At 38.1% G+C, this 18,247-nt stretch overlaps 1 protein-coding gene and 1 pseudogene across 4 annotated transcripts in view; one reads left to right on the forward strand and one right to left on the reverse strand.

The window, feature by feature from the left end:
- The window catches only part of UVRAG (UV radiation resistance associated), a 274,349-nt gene that overhangs the window by 154,680 nt on the left and 101,422 nt on the right, over positions 1-18,247 (reverse strand). For all 4 annotated transcript variants that reach the window (XM_008149987.3, XM_054724633.1, XM_054724634.1 and 1 more), the window contains 2 exons: positions 15,525-15,630; positions 1,717-1,843 (listed from right to left, as the gene is read on the reverse strand). In XM_008149987.3, coding sequence (XP_008148209.2) covers positions 1,717-1,843; positions 15,525-15,630 — 233 coding nt within the window. The remainder of the gene's footprint in view (positions 1-1,716; positions 1,844-15,524; positions 15,631-18,247) is intronic.
- LOC103293649 (protein FAM204A-like) lies at positions 3,700-4,272 on the forward strand (annotated as a pseudogene).

Consider the following 18,247-nt stretch of genomic DNA (forward strand, 5'->3'; position numbering starts at 1 on the left):
TACTACTGACAGTAAGAAAAAACTAAGACTGTATTACATGCAGATAGAAATGAATTTTACAAACAAATGTTGAAGTAAATCCAGTACATAAAATGTACATATTATGTGATTCTATTTGTATAAAGTTCAAAATTAGGCAAAATCAATGTTTGGTATAGTAAGCCAAGGTGGCAGTTAGTCTGGCTGAGATGTACGGAATTGAAGGGAGCGTCAGGAAGTTTCTGAGATTCTGAGGTCTTCCTATGCTGTTCTTGATGAAGATTCTGCTTACATAGGTGTTTTCACTTTGAAATATAGTATGTGTGTATACATTTGTACATTTTTCTGTATGAATCTTCAAAATACTCCAAAAAATTTTTTTAAGTTATATCAGCATATTTATACAAAGACTAGAGGCCCAGTGCACGAAATTCGTGCATGGGGGTGGAGGGTGTCCCTCAGCCCAGCCTGCACCCTCCCCAATCTGGGACCCCTAGAGGGATGTCCGACTGCCCATTTAGGCCCAATCCTGGGCAGTCGGACATCCCTCTCACAATCCAGGACTGCTGGCTCCCTACTGCTCGCCTGCCTGCCTTCCTGATTGCTCCTAACCGCTTCTGCCTGCCAGCCTGATCACCCCCTAACCACTCCGCTGCCAGCCTGGTTGATGCCTAACTGCTCCCCTGCCAGCCTGATTGCCCACAACTTCCCTCCTCTGCCGGCCTGGTCACCCCTAACTGCCCTCCCCTGCAGGGTTGATCGCCTCCAACTGCCCTCCCTTGCAGGCCTGGTCCCTCTCAACTGCCCTCCCTTACAGGCCTGGTACCTCCCAACTGCCCTCCCTTACAGGCCTGGTACCTCCCAACTGCCCTCCCCTGCTGGCCATCTTGTGGTGGCCATCTTGTGTCTACATGGGGGCAGGATCATTGACCACATGGGGGCAGCCATATTGTGTGTTGGAGTGATGGCCAATCTGCATATTAATCTTTTATTAGATAGGATAGAGGCCTGGTGCACGGGTGGGGGCCAGTTGGTTTGCCCTGAAGGGTGTCCTGGATCAGGGTGGGGGTTCTCTTGGGGCATGGGGCAGCCTGAGCAAGGGGCCTGTGGTGGTTTGCAGGCCAGCCATGCCCCCTGGCGACCCAAGAGGAGGCCCTGATATCTGGAATTTATTTACGTTCTACAATTGAAACTTTGTAGCCTGGAGCGGAGCCAAGCCTTCTGCTCGCTCCGTGGTGGCAGCCATTTCTTTTGGGGTTTGTGTACCTTCTATAATTGAAACTTTGTAGCCTTAAGCGGAGGCCTGGGCCAGCCAGGGTGTGCAGAAAGCTTTGCTTCTTCCATTGCCGGGGACAACCCTTGCCTCCTGCTCTTTCCAGCTCCATAGCTGCCGCCATTTCTGTTTGGATTTGTTTACCTCCTATAATTGAAACTTTGTAGCCTTGAGTGGAGGCTTAGGCTGGCAAGGAACAGGCGGAAAGCTTAGCTTCCTCTGTTACCCGGGAAACCCAAGCCTCTCTCCTGCTCTCTGTGGCTGTAGCCATCTTGGTTGGGTTTATTTGCATATTTGCTCCTGATTGGCTTGTGGGCGTGGCTGTGGGCATGGCTTGTGGGTGTAGTGGAGTTAGGGTCAATTTGCATATTACTCTTTTATTAGGTAGGATGACTATTTGAGCCTATGAAGAAAGGAAAGTGTAAATGTGGAGGTTAGATGATCTGCAAGGTGTTTTTACTTACCTTTATCCTGTAATGCAATTTGTTGCTTATGCAGTAATGCCATCTCCCGTCCCAAAGCTTTCTTTTGTCTTTCCAGTTCATTTCGAAGCACCAAAATATTTAATTGCAGGCACTCACTTTCTTTTTTCTAAATAATTAAAAGCACAGAAAAATTTATTAATATAAAAGTCATGGCTGTGAATAATTAATACATTAATAATGTTTCAAAATAAATAATGGTTTAAAGCATTTTAATACTCATCTAACTTATCTGTTGAATAACTTAATTATAAGCACCCATAATTTTAATGAAAAGAGTACAGATGTAAGAAAAAGAGAATAAATAAATCTAAATTCTGGGGACAATTCTTTCTAAGAACCCAAAAGACACTACAAAATACCTCACAACCCTTTCCTAACATCACAACACAATAAGACAAAAATGAATAACAGAAAAGAAGTGGGAGTTCTCAAAATGTTAAACACAGCAATCCCACTTCTAGGTATGTATACCCAAGAGAATTGAAAACATATCCACACAGAAACCTGAATATGAATGTTCATAGCAGCATTACTTATAACCACCACAGGGGAATCAATCCAAATGTTCATCACTGATAGAGAAATAAAATGTGGCACATCCATGCAATGGAATATTATTTGGCAATAAAAAGTAATAAAGTATTGATATATGCAACAACATTGAAAACATTATGCTAAGTGAAAGACACCAGTTTAAAAATGCCAGACTCCATTGATATGAAAAGTCTAGAACAAGCAAATCCAAAAAAACAGAGTAGATTTCCATCCTTGCCAAACTGAACCAAGATGCTCTAATATCTTGCAGATTCAGACCTGAGACTTTTATCCCTTCCAGGCAGTAACCAACCAAGCCCCTTACAGTGTCAGTGGACACCACAGGCGGAGCCTGGACTTGCAGAAGTCATAATATCACCCTCTCCCTCCCTGCTGGGTTATATCAGAGAAGACCTAGTTGTGAAATTTCACTACTATGGAACACAAATAGGCCACCCTATCCCCATGATATCAGTGGAAGCCATGTGTGGGCAAAGCACTCCTACTCCTACTCCTCCCAGCCAGGTAAATATCAGTGGAGGTCTAGGGGAGAGCTGTAACTCCAACTGCTGGCCAGCAGTAATGAGTGCGCGCACACGCGCGCACACACACACACACACACACACACACACACACACACACCAGCTGGATGTCAATGGAAGCAGTTTAGGAACCTGGACTTCTATACCTACCTGGCAGTAATGAGATGCCACCTTTCCCTTCCCCTACCAGAGAGAGAGGTATCAGAGGAAGCCAGGTAAAACAGAGGCTTAAATAAAATCCAGAGACTTATAACTAGAAGCCCAGCGTGTGAAATCACGCGGCCCCGCCCACCTGCGCACACCTCGCCACACCTCACTCGCAGTCCCACCTACCCGTGCCGGTCTTTGGTCGTTATGGCATTAGGGCCACAGGCCTTTTATAATATAGACTAGAGGCCTGGTGCACAAAATTTGTGCACTCGGGGGAGGGGGGTTCCTCAGTCCAGCCTGCACCCTCTCACAGTCTGGGAGCCCTCAGGGGATGTCTGACTGACAGCTTAGGCCCATTCCCCGTGGAGAGCGTGCCTAAGCCAGCAGTTGAACATCTTTAGCATTGCCATGGAAGCAGGAGAGGCTCCTGCCACTGCTGCTGCATTCACCAGCCATGAGCCCGGCTTCTGGCTGAGCAGCGCTCCCCCTGTGGGAGTGCACTGACCACCAGGGGGTAGTTCCTGTGTTGAGTGTCTGCCTCCTGGTGGTCAGTGTGCGTAATAGTGACCGGTCGTTCCGCCATTCGGTCAATTTGCATATTAGCCTTTTATTATATAGGATACCAAATGTATGATCCATAAAAGAAAAAACTGATAAGTTGGACTTCATTAAAATTAAAACTTATGCCCTACACTTAAAATGGCTGCAAGGTGGCTGGCTCCTGACCTAAAAGAAGATGTGGAGTGGGCAGCCACTGCCTGGCCTAAATGAAAATGATACTGAGTATAATTCTGAAGATTAAGACAAATTAGAGAACCCTGAACTTCATTTCCAGGAAGATAAACATGGGACTATTACAGAAACAGCTATCTCAGATTTCCCTACAGATGGACCATAAACTAAAGAAAGGCAAATGTAAATGCATATGAAGAGTGTCCTTGTAGAATTCTCTTACATATGTGAAATAAATTTCAAGAATTACATAATAAACACTCTGAACAGAAAACTTCAAGATTCAGAAGGAAAAAAAAAAATGCTCCAGAAAAGGTAAATTGAAGAATGAAGAAGAATCTCATAGTGAACAGTTCACAAGTAAAACACAATGGAAGGAATTTACTCAGTATTTTGGAGTTAATGACAAGTTTGAAACTCCTGTTATAAATTAAAAAAAAAAAAAAAATTGAGAAGCATAGACCAGGCTGTGGAAAAGTAGAATCTTAAGGAGGCTGAAGAACTCATCAACCATCTAGCTACCCAAAAGCTTGGTGTAAAAATTGCCAAAGAGATTGCCTGCCTTAATATTGATTGAATTGTAACAAATGTACCGGTCTAATGTAAGATATTAATAACAAAGAAATTGGGGGGGGAGGGATTGGGGGAATGAAGAAGAGGAGAAATGGAAATTTTCCGTACTTTCTGCACAATTTTTCTGTAAACCTAAAACTACTCTAAATAATAAAGTTATTTTTTTTAAGTTATGGAACTATACTTCCAAAAAAGTCAACTTTACTGAATGTTCATTTAATAAAACAAATCTTGGACACATCTACAAGAGACACAATTAATTTTGCTAAATAAGTTTGTTAACTATCTTTCCATAAAAATACTTCCCACTTAAACCTATAAAACCAAGGTTTGAACTTTATTCAGACTCCCTTTTAATCTAGATATCTTGCCAGAATTTGCCTCCAGATAAAATCTGAAATCCTACCCCCACAATGAATATGTATGTGCTTACACACATTTGCATTCATATGCAAGTACTGCATTTTAAATGGATGTGCCCTTTTTTCCTGGTGTTTGTCAATAGTGTCAATAATATACCTTCCTTGATTTTCCATGACATAAATCTTACCGAAATAGGAATTTGGCTGCACCTAATAAACTCTTGTCTCTGTCCTAAGATATATACCAATTAAACTATAAAAGGAAAAAAGCCCATTCATTAAATAAACTGAATAGGTTACTAAACCATGGGATAAGCTGGTAGAGAACACTAAAATAGAGTCAGCATCTTTATTTGATTCACATACAATGAGGAATCATGGGCACTCAGCAAGATGAGTAATGGTATGGCCTTGTTGAAGGAATGGGCATGGAAAATGACTTTTGGCAGTTGTATATAAAGTACTTTATAGCTATCATTTCTCACCCAAAATGCTTTCTTCCTCATCTCTGAAATACTGATTCTAAACAGATGGCATGAGCTGTTAAAAACATTCAAGCTAGGAAAACAAGCAGAGAAGCTTATTTCCAATTACCATTATTCTATTTAACAGGAAAACTCTATGAAATATGAAATGTTCCTAATCAATTTATCCTGAACAAAGCAAACATTTAATGAAATGCCTACTATGTGCTTTTAGATAAATAAGAAATGGTTTCTGCTTTCTAAGAGCTTGGGTCTACTGGCGACAAAAGCCATTTTACTCTGCTAACCTACTGTAAAAAACAGACAAAAGTCAAATAGATGGCTTATCATTAAAGAAAAAAGAATCAAGGAGCAATTTGTTTCTTGTCAATAATGTGATCAGGAAGCCCTAGGGTGTTTTTAGATCACTGAGGAAATAAATATGTAAATTCTTAGGAAGCAATCTTTTTCCACAAAGAGATAAGTGTTCAATTTCCTTAACTTAACTTTTTCTACAAAATATATAAACTGAACTCTACCAGGACAGGGGGAAAAATATAAGAAAAAAACAGCTCTTCAGAGAACACAGAGATATGCCAATCTGCTCTGCTACTCCAGGGTACACACACAATTAGTATATGTTTTCTAAAATCAGAGAACTGAGGGTACAAGTTAATCTAAATACTAAACTAATACAGGAAGGCATGTGTATAGTGTGTTTGTGTTATGGTCCATGTGCAGAAACTGGCCCATTTACAAAAATATATCAAGTCATTCAAAACCAGGATTGTTGGCTTTAATTTCTGATGAGTAGAATAAACAAACCCTGACCAAGTGGGATCTGGTTCTGATCCTTTCTAATGCATCTAAAGCAAGTGCTCAAATATCTTAATGTTCCATAAGTATCTTCTAATGGGTTTGTGTGTTCTATTTATCTGTTTACTTCAAGTATAGTTAATGTCAAATGTGCATCTCCAATGAATCACTTTTAATTGGATTTTAGTATTTTTATACAACACTGACCTGAAAATCACAGATACATTCATCTCTTTGCAAACACACACATTCCTAATATGGGTCTTTAGAGAGACAGTGATGGCCAAGGTTAAAGATTCATTTCAGAATGACAGACTAATGATATATTAAAGGAAACAATTTTGTTCTCATAGATCCCATTGGAGCTAAAAAGCCTTAGGCAAAAGTTCTCCTAGCATGGTCCAGAAAACAATTAGGGTTCCTAAGACTGCTTTATAGTCTTTGACATCAAAAATATTTTTCATAATACTAAGCCATTATCTCCTTTTTCACTCTCATTTTCTTTTAACTGTATAATGGAGTGTTCCAGCGTCTTAAGATTTGTGATATCACAATAGATAGATTGCAGAAGTAAATGTGAAATATTATTGATCTTTTATTAACCTAGACATTATCAATAAATTTAAGTTTTTGAGGTCTTTACAAATTGTAAGTATGTAAAGAGGTCTTGAAGACAAAAGGTTTGCGAATTGGGGCATAATCATCTATATTAGTTTTCCCACAAAAATTGAAAGTAATTGACAATCTGAAAAAAGTTGACAGTTGTCCCATAAGTCAACAAATTTGCTTCTGTCATTTTTAAGTTGTTTCTATTGCACCTACTCCTACTCAACCACTAAGAAAGGGGGAAACGTCCTTAGGTATTTAATCCAATCCATTAATTTCATAAATTCAGTGGCACTCGAACTCGGGTCTAGCTAGGAAGATAAAGCAACAAGTATATTATAACAAGATGTCCAGGAGTTCTGCTTCTAAGAGAAGGAGTACAAACTGGTCCTTCCATAAATAATAGCTATAAACTCTAGATAAAATACAAAAAGCTACCACTTGAGAGTTTGGGAATCAATGACAGGCAGATTTCAAAGGAGACTCAGAACCTGGTGCAGGCAATCAACATGCAGCGTGAATTTGCCCTTTTCTGTGGCTTTTTAAAATATATATATTTTTATTGATTTCAGAGAGAAAGGGAGAGGGAGAGAGAGATAAACATCAATGATGAGCCCTACCTGGTTTGAGTATCAGCCTGTGGACTGAAGGGTCCAGGTTCAATTCTGGTCAAGGGCACATGCCCGGATTGCAGGCTTGATTCCCAGTAGGGCGCATACAGGAGGCAGCCAATTAATGATTCTCTCTCATCAGTAATGTTTCTCTCTCTCTCTCTCTCTCTCTCTCTCTCTCTCTCTCTCTCTCTCTCTCTCTCTTCCTCTTTGAAATCAATAAAAAAAATTTTTTTTAAAAGAAACATCAATGATGACAGAGAATCCTTGATCAGCTACCTCCTGCATGTCCCACACAGGGGATCGAGCCTGCCACCCAGGAATGTGCCGTGATTGGGCATCGAACCATCACCTCCTAGTTCATAGGTCAACACGCTGGCTGGGTGTCCCCTTTTCTGTAGCTTTGCCCTGAGGTTGGTTGCAGTCAAACTCCAGCAGAAAGATAACTATCTTTCTGGTCACAGGAACCAATGGAAAAAGATAAGGCAATCAAGGCAACCAGAATGAAGGAAGCCAAGAACAGGCACCCAAATTCTGCTTAAATTCAATCTGAGTCTTTGACTAAATCCTATACCCCAAACACATGAGGCAAACATGCATGTTTATTGTGCCTAAGTGTAAAAGTAGTGACTAAAATCTGAGCCAATGTTGAGTGCACTTTAAGCCTAACCAAGTTAACTATCTGCTAAAATAAAAACATCTATATTCTTCAGAGCAAAGTAACAAAATCCAGAGATTCCACGAGATTATGTGCACAATGTCTCGGATACTATGCAATATTACCCAGTATATGATAAGCCAGGAAAATGTGACTTACTCTCTAGGGACAAGACAACAAACATATGCCAACCCTGAGATGATCCAGATGTTCAAAGTATCAGACAAAAACTTTAAAGCCACTATTTCAAGATGCTGAGTAAGAATAAGTAAAATATTCTCATAATGCATACAAAGATAGTAAATTTCAGCAGAGTACTAGAAAACATTTAAAATCCAGGAGGCTTGTGTTTCTAGTCAAAATGGATAGGAAAAAGAAACACTGCCTCAATAATTCTACCAGGCTATTACAATCCTAATACCAATCTGATAAAGTAATTTAAAATACCGCATTCCAATATTCCTGATAAACATAGACATAAAACCCTTAAATTATTACTACATCAAATCCAGCAAGATACAAAAGTATATTATATATCAATTGATTCAGCTTTATTCAAGAAATGCAATGTGAAATTAAATCAATGTAGTTCACTATAATAACAGAATCATGGAGAAAATCACTTTTCAATATATGCAGAAAAAGCATTTGACAAAATTCAACATTCATTCACAATAAAAACTCTCAGAAACTAGGAATAAGAGGGAACTTCCCAATAAAGGACATGGTTAACATTATATGTATTTAATGGAAAAAGAATGAAATGGCTTCCCCTATAATTAGGAACAAGGAAAGTATTTCCACTTTTATCACTTTTATTCAACATTATAACTATATGTCTTGGCTACTGAAATAAGACAGAAAAAATAAATAAAGCACAAAAAGCAGTCCAAGTTTGCAGGTGCAATGGTTTACATCGAAAATCCCAAGAGATCTACAAAATAAATATCAAAACTAAAAAGTTAATATAAGATTACAAGATGAAGTTTAATAAATTGTATTCTTATATAGCAGCAGCAAACAAAAGAGAAACAAAAATTCAAAAACAATCCCATTTGTAAACATGCCCACCAAAACACCTCCCATAAATGCTTAGAAATAACTCTAACAAAAGATGCAAAAAATCTCTACAGTGAAAGAAAAAACATATTATTTAGAGAATTAAAGAAAAATCTAAATGAAAGGGATATGCCGTGTTCATGGATTACAGAAATTGATAGTTAAGATGCAATTCTCTACAAATTGATCTATAAATCCTTATCAAAATTCTAGTAGGTAATTTTTTTTTTGGTAGAAACTGAGTTGATTCTCAAATTCACTTGGAAATACAAAGAACCTGGAAAACTGAACAGAATTTTTAAAAACGAAGTACAAAGTTAAAGAATTTACCCTATCTGGTTTTAAGACAATGAATCTAAAATAACAAGAGTATAGTATTTGTGAAAGACAGACATATAGATCAGTGGAACAAAATGGACAATCCAGAAATTGATATCCTATATAATAAAATGGCAGAATGACCGGTTGCTATGACGCACACTGACCACCAGGGGGCAGATGCTCAATGCAGGAGCTGCCCCTGATGGTCAGTCCGCTCCCACAGGGGGAGCGCCGCTGAGCTAGAAGCGGGGCTCATGGCTGGTGAGCGCAGCGGCAGTGGCAGGAGCCTCTCCTTCCTCCCCGGCAGCGGTAAGGACACCTGGGGGAAGTCCGCCTGCTTAGGCCCGTGGGGAGCAGGCCTAAGCCAGCAGGGGGACATCTCCTGAGGGGTCCCGGACTGCAAAAGGGCACAGGCCAGGCTAAGGGACCCCCCCACACACACACACTGGGCCTCTAGTACTCATATATGATCAATTGATCTTAGACAAACATTACAAAACAGTTAAATGGGAAAAGACTAAGTTGACATGGATCACAGATATAAATGCAGAGCCCCAAACTATAAAACTTCTAGAATAATACACAGGAAAAAATTTACATGACTTTGGGTTAGACAAAGATTTCTTGTAAAAAACACAAAGAATTCTAAACAGAAAATAAATTTTGCTTTATCCTCATTCAAAGATATGTTTGTTGATGTTAGAGAGAGAGGAAGAGAAACATCCATGTCAGAGAGCAACATCAATCAGCTGCCTCCCATACACGTCCTGATCAGGACCAAACCCTCAACCTTTTTGGTGTATGATGCTCCAACCAACTGAGGCACCCAGCAGGGCACATTAAATAAATAAATAAATAAATAAATAAATAAATAAATAAATAAATAAATACACTGGGTGGGTCTCATCAAACTTAAAACTTTTGCTCTTTTAAAAACATCATTAAAAACACAAAAAGGCAAGCCACAGACTGGAAGAAAATATTCCTAACACACATACCAAAAAATGACGTGTATCCAGAAAAAAAAAATTCTCCCTTCCTCACTCTCCATCCTGAATAAAGGATGAACTTTAGTTAATGATAATTTCTCAATACAGCTTCTTTAATTGTGAAAAATGTTCTATGTAAGATGTTAATAACAGAGAAACTGGGAGGGGTGGGGTATATGGGATAACTCTCTGTACTATCTTTGTAATGATTCTATAAATCTAAAACTCACCCTCTCTCACCCTAACAGAAGACAAAAATCCCATTTACAAATGAGGGGGAGAAATCTGAAACTACACGTGTACCAGAAGTGAAAAAAATAAGTAAAGAAATTGTAGAAAATCGGAGCCAGGTTTCTCATTATCGGAAAAAGATACTACAAATAAAGTGATGGGGGAGGCTAGAATGAACCCTGTGGTGTTAGAGTTTTATATATTCATATGAACTCATGTTTATTTTAATATATATAGAGAGATACTTGTATGTATCGGCTCTGCCCACTGAGAGAGCCTAGCAGCAGTTACAAATCCAGTAGCAACAAGCACATCCAGTGTTCAGATCTTGTTTCTAAATACCATTATCCAATGAAAGGAACAGGACTCTTTGGAGAAATCCCTGATTCTAGGTCTGAGACAGAAAAAATACTAGATGAGTATAAGTCATATAATGCCAGAAATTAAGGAAGTACTTTAAAACAAACAAACAAAAAGGGGTGAAAGCATGTCAAAAGGACACAGAAGCCAACTTGAAAAAGCTCTCAATGCTACAATTCGAACAAGAAAATGAAAAAACACATAGTATTGGATTCTAACCTAAAGATAAAATAAATATACACAAGTCCATACTGATAAATGATTGGATAAATTAAGTAGATGACAGGGGAAGAAAAGAAGGAACAAATCTTCCTCACAAAGAATTCCAAATAATATGTACAGATCCAAGAGATAAAGCTTAAGTCCCCTCCTCTTGAGTGTAGGTTGGACTTAGCATCATGCTTTCAAAAACCTGAGTTTGTGAAAGGAACTTTATAGTAGATAAACCTGGAAGATACTATGTTAACCAAGTGATCAGGTTAATACAAATGGTGATTAGGCATGGTGATTTAATAATAGGAAAGAATGAGAAACTATCATAGATCTGAGAAGCCTAGGAAGACATGATGACCAAATCCAATGTGGAATCCTGGACAGGACAGTGGAACAAAAAAGGACATTAGAACCTAGTCTAATCATGACAAAACATCAGATATATCCCAATAGCAGGATATTCTATAAAATATCTGACTAGTAATCCTCAAAACTGTCAAAGTAATCAAAAACAATGCAAGTCTGAGAAATTTTCACTACCAAGACGAGTCTAAGGAAGTGTGACTACAGTAGTAGTTTCCTGAATAGGATTTGGAAGAGAGAAGGGACATTAGGTAAAAATTAAGGATACCTGAATAAAGGATGAACTTTAGTTAATGATACTTTCTCAATACAGTTTCATTAATTGTGAAAATGTTCCACATAAGATGTTAATAATGGAGAAACTGGTATATGGGGTAACTCTCTGTTCTATCTTTGTAATGATTCTATAAATCTGAAACTGTAGTAAAATAAAAAAGTATTTATTTTTTTAAAGATATTAGTGAAAACACTGGGGAAACCTGGAAAAAGTTCACATTTAAGTAATGTATCAATGTTGATTTCTTGGTGCGATGATGTACCATGTCAAATATACCACATTAAATGTAACATGGTTATATAGGGGAAACTGGTGAAAGGTATATGGAAACTCTAAACTTTCTTTGCAAGTTTTCTGTAAATCTAAATAAAGAGTTTAATTTTTTAATGGGCAAACATATTTGTATTATTAAATAAATAAAAATATTTAAACCTACACTTCTTAAGAGACATGAGTGACCAATAAATATATAAAAAATGCTCATTATAGCAACCCTATATAATAAAAGGCTCATATGCAAATCGACCAAACAGCAGAATGACCAGTCGCTTTGACATGCACTGACCACTAGGGGGCAGACACTCAATGCAGGAGCTGCCCCCTGGTGGTTAGTGTGCTCCCACAGGGGTAGTGCCACTCAGCCAGAAACCAGGCTCACAGCTGGCAAGTGCAACGGTGGTGGCAGGAGCCTCTTCCACCTCTGGAGCAGCACTAAGGATGTCGAAGATCCCCCGAGGGCTCCTGGACTGCAAGAGGGCACAGACCAGGCTGAAGGACACCCCCTCCCCCCCAAGTGCACAAATTTCATGCACCGGGCCTCTAGTGCCATAGTCGGCAAACTGCGGCTCGCAAGCCACATACGGCTCTTTGGCCCCTTGAGTGTGGCTCTTCCACAAAATACCACGGCCTGGGCGAGTCTATTTTGAAGAAGTGGCGTTAGAAGTTTAAGTTTAAAAAATTTGGCTCTCAAAAAAAATTTCAATTGTTGTACTGTTGATATTTGGCTCTGTTGACTAATGAGTTTGCCGACCACTGCTCTAGTGGAATTATAAACAAAACTAAAAAAACTACACACCTATTTGAAATTAAAATAATTGAGCTCTTAAATGAAATGGACAAATCCTTGAAAGACATAAACTACCAAAGATCACTCAAGAAATAAATAATGCCCTGGTGGGTATGCTCAGTGGCTGGAGCGTCAACTGGGGCACTGAAGGGTCATGGGTTCAGTTCCCTAATCAGGGTGGGTGCAGGAGACAACCAATGGATGTGTGTCTTTCACATCAATGTTTCTCTCTCTGTCTCTCCTCTCTCCCTCTCCCTCTCCCTCTCCTTCTCCCACTCGCCCTCCCTTCCACTCTCTCTGAAAACCAATGGGGAAAAAATATCCTGGGGTGAAGATCAACAAAAAAAATTACAAGAAAACAAAACCACAGACCAATATTCTTCATGAATATACTAGATGCAAAAATCCTTTAAAATTTTTTAGCAAATTAAATTTAGTCATACACAGAAAAACAATAATTCATCATTAACAAGAGGGGCTTTCCCCAGGAATGTGAACTTGAATTAACATTCAAAGATCAAAGATCAAACAATAGATACAGGAAAGGCATATGACAAAATCCAAAACATATAAGCAAAAATTCCAGATGACAACCACAGAAATTTCATGAGAAACATAAATGCCAAAAAATTATGTTGGATATTTTCATAATGTGAGAAGATGCCAAATCTTTGAAAGTCATCAAATATAAACCCAATTTCTTATAACAGGGTTGATCTTGGAAATAATCTGATTTTTTTTCAGCATCATATATATCTTCTGACTCTATTTTTACTTCTGCTAAAATTAAAATTAATTCTTATACATGAAAATGCTTAGAATGGAGTATGATTACATTGGGCCAATATGGAAAGGGAACAAAAAAAAATAAGAGAGATAATACTAACAGTTTCTAATTTGCTACAGGCAAAGCTTAAAGTAGATCATTAACAAGTACATGGAATTATTCCCTGCAAGGAGACAAGTACTAGTAAACCAAAATTTCTGTCTTTACTTGTCAAATGATATGGGAAAGTTGCTTCCTTTCTTCAGGCCTCATTTTTCCTGTCCTTTTATAAGAGGAGATTACACTAGATTCGTTCTTAAATTCAACAAATATTTATTGAGTAGCTACTATGTATCAAACACTTTCCTAGACATTGGGGAATACTGGGGGGGGGGGGGCAGACAAAACTCTCTCCATTCACAGAGTTTACAGTCGAACAAATTACATATATAAGATATATGGCATGTTTAAGGATAATAAATACTATGGAGACAAAGCAAGGAAGGGGGCAGAATGTACTGAGGGGAGTGTGGTTTTAAGAGGGGTTATAAGGGGACTAGATGATTTCTAGGTTCACTTTCAGTTCAAAAAAATCCAATGATTTCTTTCTAGGTTGATTAGGCAGTGTAAAAACACACTGTGAACCTCTGAACCTGACCTCTTTAAACTCATATATTTTATCACCTTGCTCTGTATGTCACCACTTATATTTAGAAAAATAGGATTAAACATACATTTTTCCTTACTGAAACAAAGCATATGCGGTTATTTAATAAAATAAGTAATTTCCCAGTCTTGACTTGGAAGAGGCAAAATAAGAAAAATAAAACCTATCAATTTCTCCCCAAAGGTTCTAAAAATGTGGCATTTTGTACGATATAGAAAGGATTAAATTAGCTGTTTTTCCTCCTCCTCCAATATACTTGTGGCCTGGAATCTGGTCCTTTATTGAACAAGAGGTGGTTTACCAGCCCCTCCAAAATAAAAGATTTTCCATAGGCAAGAAAAGTCATATAAATAATAAGTAAAGTATTATTACTATAATTATTGCAGCTACCATGTTTTGTATGTCTGCTATGTGCCAGGTACAGCACTAGACATTTTATATATTAGACTGAACTACATGAAACTGTCATTTATAGATCAAAATCAGCAAATTTATATAGTTTAAATAAGTTTTCATCCATTAATTTCAGATTCCATGAGAGAGAAGTCTGTGTAAGTTAACTGCATTGCTGCATTTCTATAGCTCATCTATTAAATTATTATCTTGGACAAAACTTCAAGGAAACATGAAATTTCTGTTTGGGTATGATATAAGGCCTTCTGCCAAGTTGATAGTGTGCAAACAAATAACTTACAAAATTTTAGTTAGGACTTCATTTAGGATTTAAATGTTTTTTTAAGCATCATAATTCAAAGCACTAATTTCATCAAAAGCTATCCATAGCCATGTGGCTTCATTTTGAAAAAACCTCAATGTATTAGTTATAACCACTATTCCACTTACAAAGACAGAATCTTCACTCCAAAAGTATTATTTTTGTTCTCCACTACAAAGACCAATAATCATACTAATATCTTAAATCTGTCTATTTGGAATGGATTTTCTATTTTTTGGAAATGCCTCATTAAAAGAATCTTTCCCAAAAGAGAACACTGTCTACAAACCAGCTTATTAAATTCAATCCAAATAATTTTAAATTCATCTTTTAAAGCAGGTCTAAAGTTTTTTGTTTTTCTTCTGGCAGCTATTTTTCATTCACTATACAGTTCATGTCTAGAGTTCACATTTATAAGACATTAATAAAATAGCTTTTAATATCTTCTAAGTATTTCTATGTATCTAAAGTTTCATCTAGCAGAAAAAGGCAAGCACTTTGTATGTTACATTATTAGCAGATGTGAAAGTTTATTTCCAACATTTAAATGCCAATAGAAGTCTCAGTGAAACATTAAGACAAAAAGAAAGGAAGAAAAACTACCTAAAGTTTTTTTGGGGAGGGGGAAAAAGAAAATTACTATAAGACGAATATGATGATTATATGTAGAAATCAAGAACATTAAACAGGTAAATATATTTTAAAAACCTACCAGGTCATTGCTTGTAGATGTGAGTCTTAGTTTTTCTTCAATTTCTTTTCCAATTTTCTGAACAGTTACCTGAGTCTGTTTAATTGCACACTGGGCTCTATGAAGCCTAGAAATAAAAGTTGTAGAAAATTTTAAGTGAGTTAACTATAAACTCTCAACATTGAACCACAGATATACAGTAAATGGAATAAAATGGGGACAATTCTTCCAGGATAGACAGAATTAATAACAAACCCAAACTGATTGTTTCACAATTTTCTAGCATATTTATAATGAAACACAATATGCTTTAAAATCAAACTTTCCATCCCTGCCTGACTGCCTCTGACATGTTGAGAGCTAAAATGAAGAACTCACAGGAGCCTGGAAGAGACGTTGGAAAATTATCAGGTCAAATCTACCATTTTACAGATGTAGAACTGAGGCCCAAGAGAAGTGAAATAGATTGCTAGTCACCAGGAGAACATCACTGCTATCAAGGGTGAATATTACTTACGGGTATCCATAAAAAAATTAATGACCTCAGTTAAAGAAGACTGATTTAAAGTAGCAGCCACATTGAAACAAGCAACATTAAAAAAAACGAGCTATTTTCTTTTTTGGTTTAATTATAGGTTTGGGTTTTTCTTGGTCTCTGTCTTCCAATAGTGTGTGTGTGTGTGTGTGTGTGTGCGCGCGCGTGTGTGCACATGCGTATGTGTGTGTGTGTGTGTGTGTATTTCTTATACATTTGCATATTAAAAATGGTCAAAATGTCTTCATTTATAGATGACGTGATTTTCATGTAGAAAATCATAAGAAATCTACAAAACAACTTCTAGAACTAAAAGTCAGAGGATAGAAGGTAAATATACAAAGCTGCAGTTATATTTCTACATATGGGTCAGTAGTTTTGCAATCACAATCACAATCCCAAAAGGCTCTGTGTTTTTTTGGATGGAAATAAAGAAGCTGATAGCCCAGCTGGTGAGGCTCAGTGACTGAGCGTCAACCTATGAACCAGCAGGTCACAGTCTGATTCCGGTTCAGGGTACATGCCCTGTTTTCAGGCTCAATCCTCAATGGGGGCATGCATAAGGCGGCCAATCAACAATTCTCTTTCATCATTGATGTTTCTATCTCTCTCCCTCTCCCTTCCTCTCTGAAATCAATAAAAATATATTTTTTAAAAAGAAGCTGATAGAATAATTTACACAGAAAAACAAAGAATCTAGGAAAGATAAAACAAACTTGAAACCTGCCAGATTTCAAGGCTTTCTTTTTTATAAAGCTAGTAGAGGCATGGTGCACGAAATTCGTGCACTGAGGGGGGGTCCCTCAGCCCAGCCTGCCCCCTCTCACAGTCTGAGAGCCCTCAGGGGATGTCCTACTGATGACTTAGGGGAGCGGGGAGCGGGCCTAAGCCACAGTCTGGCCTCCCTCTGCGGGAGGTGACCAGTGGGCTGATCAAGATGGCACGTGCAGCAAGCAGCCGGCCCCACCCCCAACTGCACCACAGCCACTGGTGGCCTCCCTCTGTAGGAGGCAACCCCAGCAGGCCAATCTGGGGACGGTGCTGGGCGGCCCTGCCCCGAATCGCCCTGCTGCTGCTCCTGCCCATGGCCTCCCTCTGCGGGAGGCAATCAGGTGGGCGATCAGGGGATGGCACCAGGCCCAATTGCCCCGCCGCCACTGGTTGCCACCACCCCCCCAAACCACTCCATCACCGTCCCCTCCCTCTGCCCGCTGACATGCACCATGGCTGGCCTCGCAAAACCTAATTGTCGGCCCCACCCCCCACTGACCGGTTGTTCCGCCGTTCAGTCTATTTGCATATTATACTTTTATTATATAGGATATAATCAAAACAATATGGTACTGGCATAAAGACAATAAAAATAGATCAATGGAACAGAGTAAAAAGTATACAAATAGACCTACACATATATGGCCAATTGATTTTGGACACAGGAACCCATACAAATGAACGGAGAAAGTAAAGTTTTTTAAGTAAATGGTGCTGGAACACCAGATAAACATAGGGAAAAATGAATTTCATTCCCTACCTCATAGCACTCACAAATAATTAATTCAAGAAGACTGCAGTAAATATAAAAGCTAAAATTATAAAACTTCTAGAAGAATACATAGGAAAATCTCTTACAACTTTGGGGTAGGCAAATATTTCTTTGAAAAGACACAAAAAGCGCTAACCATAAAAATTTTAATGGATAAACTGGACTTTACCAAAATAAAATAAAAAATGTCTGTTCATCTAAAGATGACATTAAGAAAATGTAACAGTAGTCCACAGACTGAGAGAAAATATTTACAAAACATCAATCTGAGAAAAAGCTGTGTCTGTCTGGAGTATTTAAATAATTCTTACACACCAGTAACAAAACAAAACAACAACAAACAAAAAACAACAATTAAAAATGGGCAAAAAAACAAAATTCTTTACAGAAGAAGATATAAGAATGGCCAATAAGCATAGGAAAAGGTGCTCAACATCTTCGTCATCATGGAAATGCAAATTAAAATCATAATGAAATACCATTTCACAGCTGTTAGGATAGCTAACATTAAAATGACAACATCTAATGGGAGCAAAGATATGGAGCAATTGGAACTTGTATGCAGTACTATCATTTGAAAAACCATCCTATCTAATAAAAAAGTAATATGCAAATTAACCATCACTCCGCTCAACCCACAAGCCACGCCCACAAGCCAATCAGGAG

This window comes from Eptesicus fuscus, chromosome 13 (genome assembly GCF_027574615.1).
Source record: "Eptesicus fuscus isolate TK198812 chromosome 13, DD_ASM_mEF_20220401, whole genome shotgun sequence".
Taxonomy (NCBI): domain Eukaryota; kingdom Metazoa; phylum Chordata; class Mammalia; order Chiroptera; family Vespertilionidae; genus Eptesicus; species Eptesicus fuscus.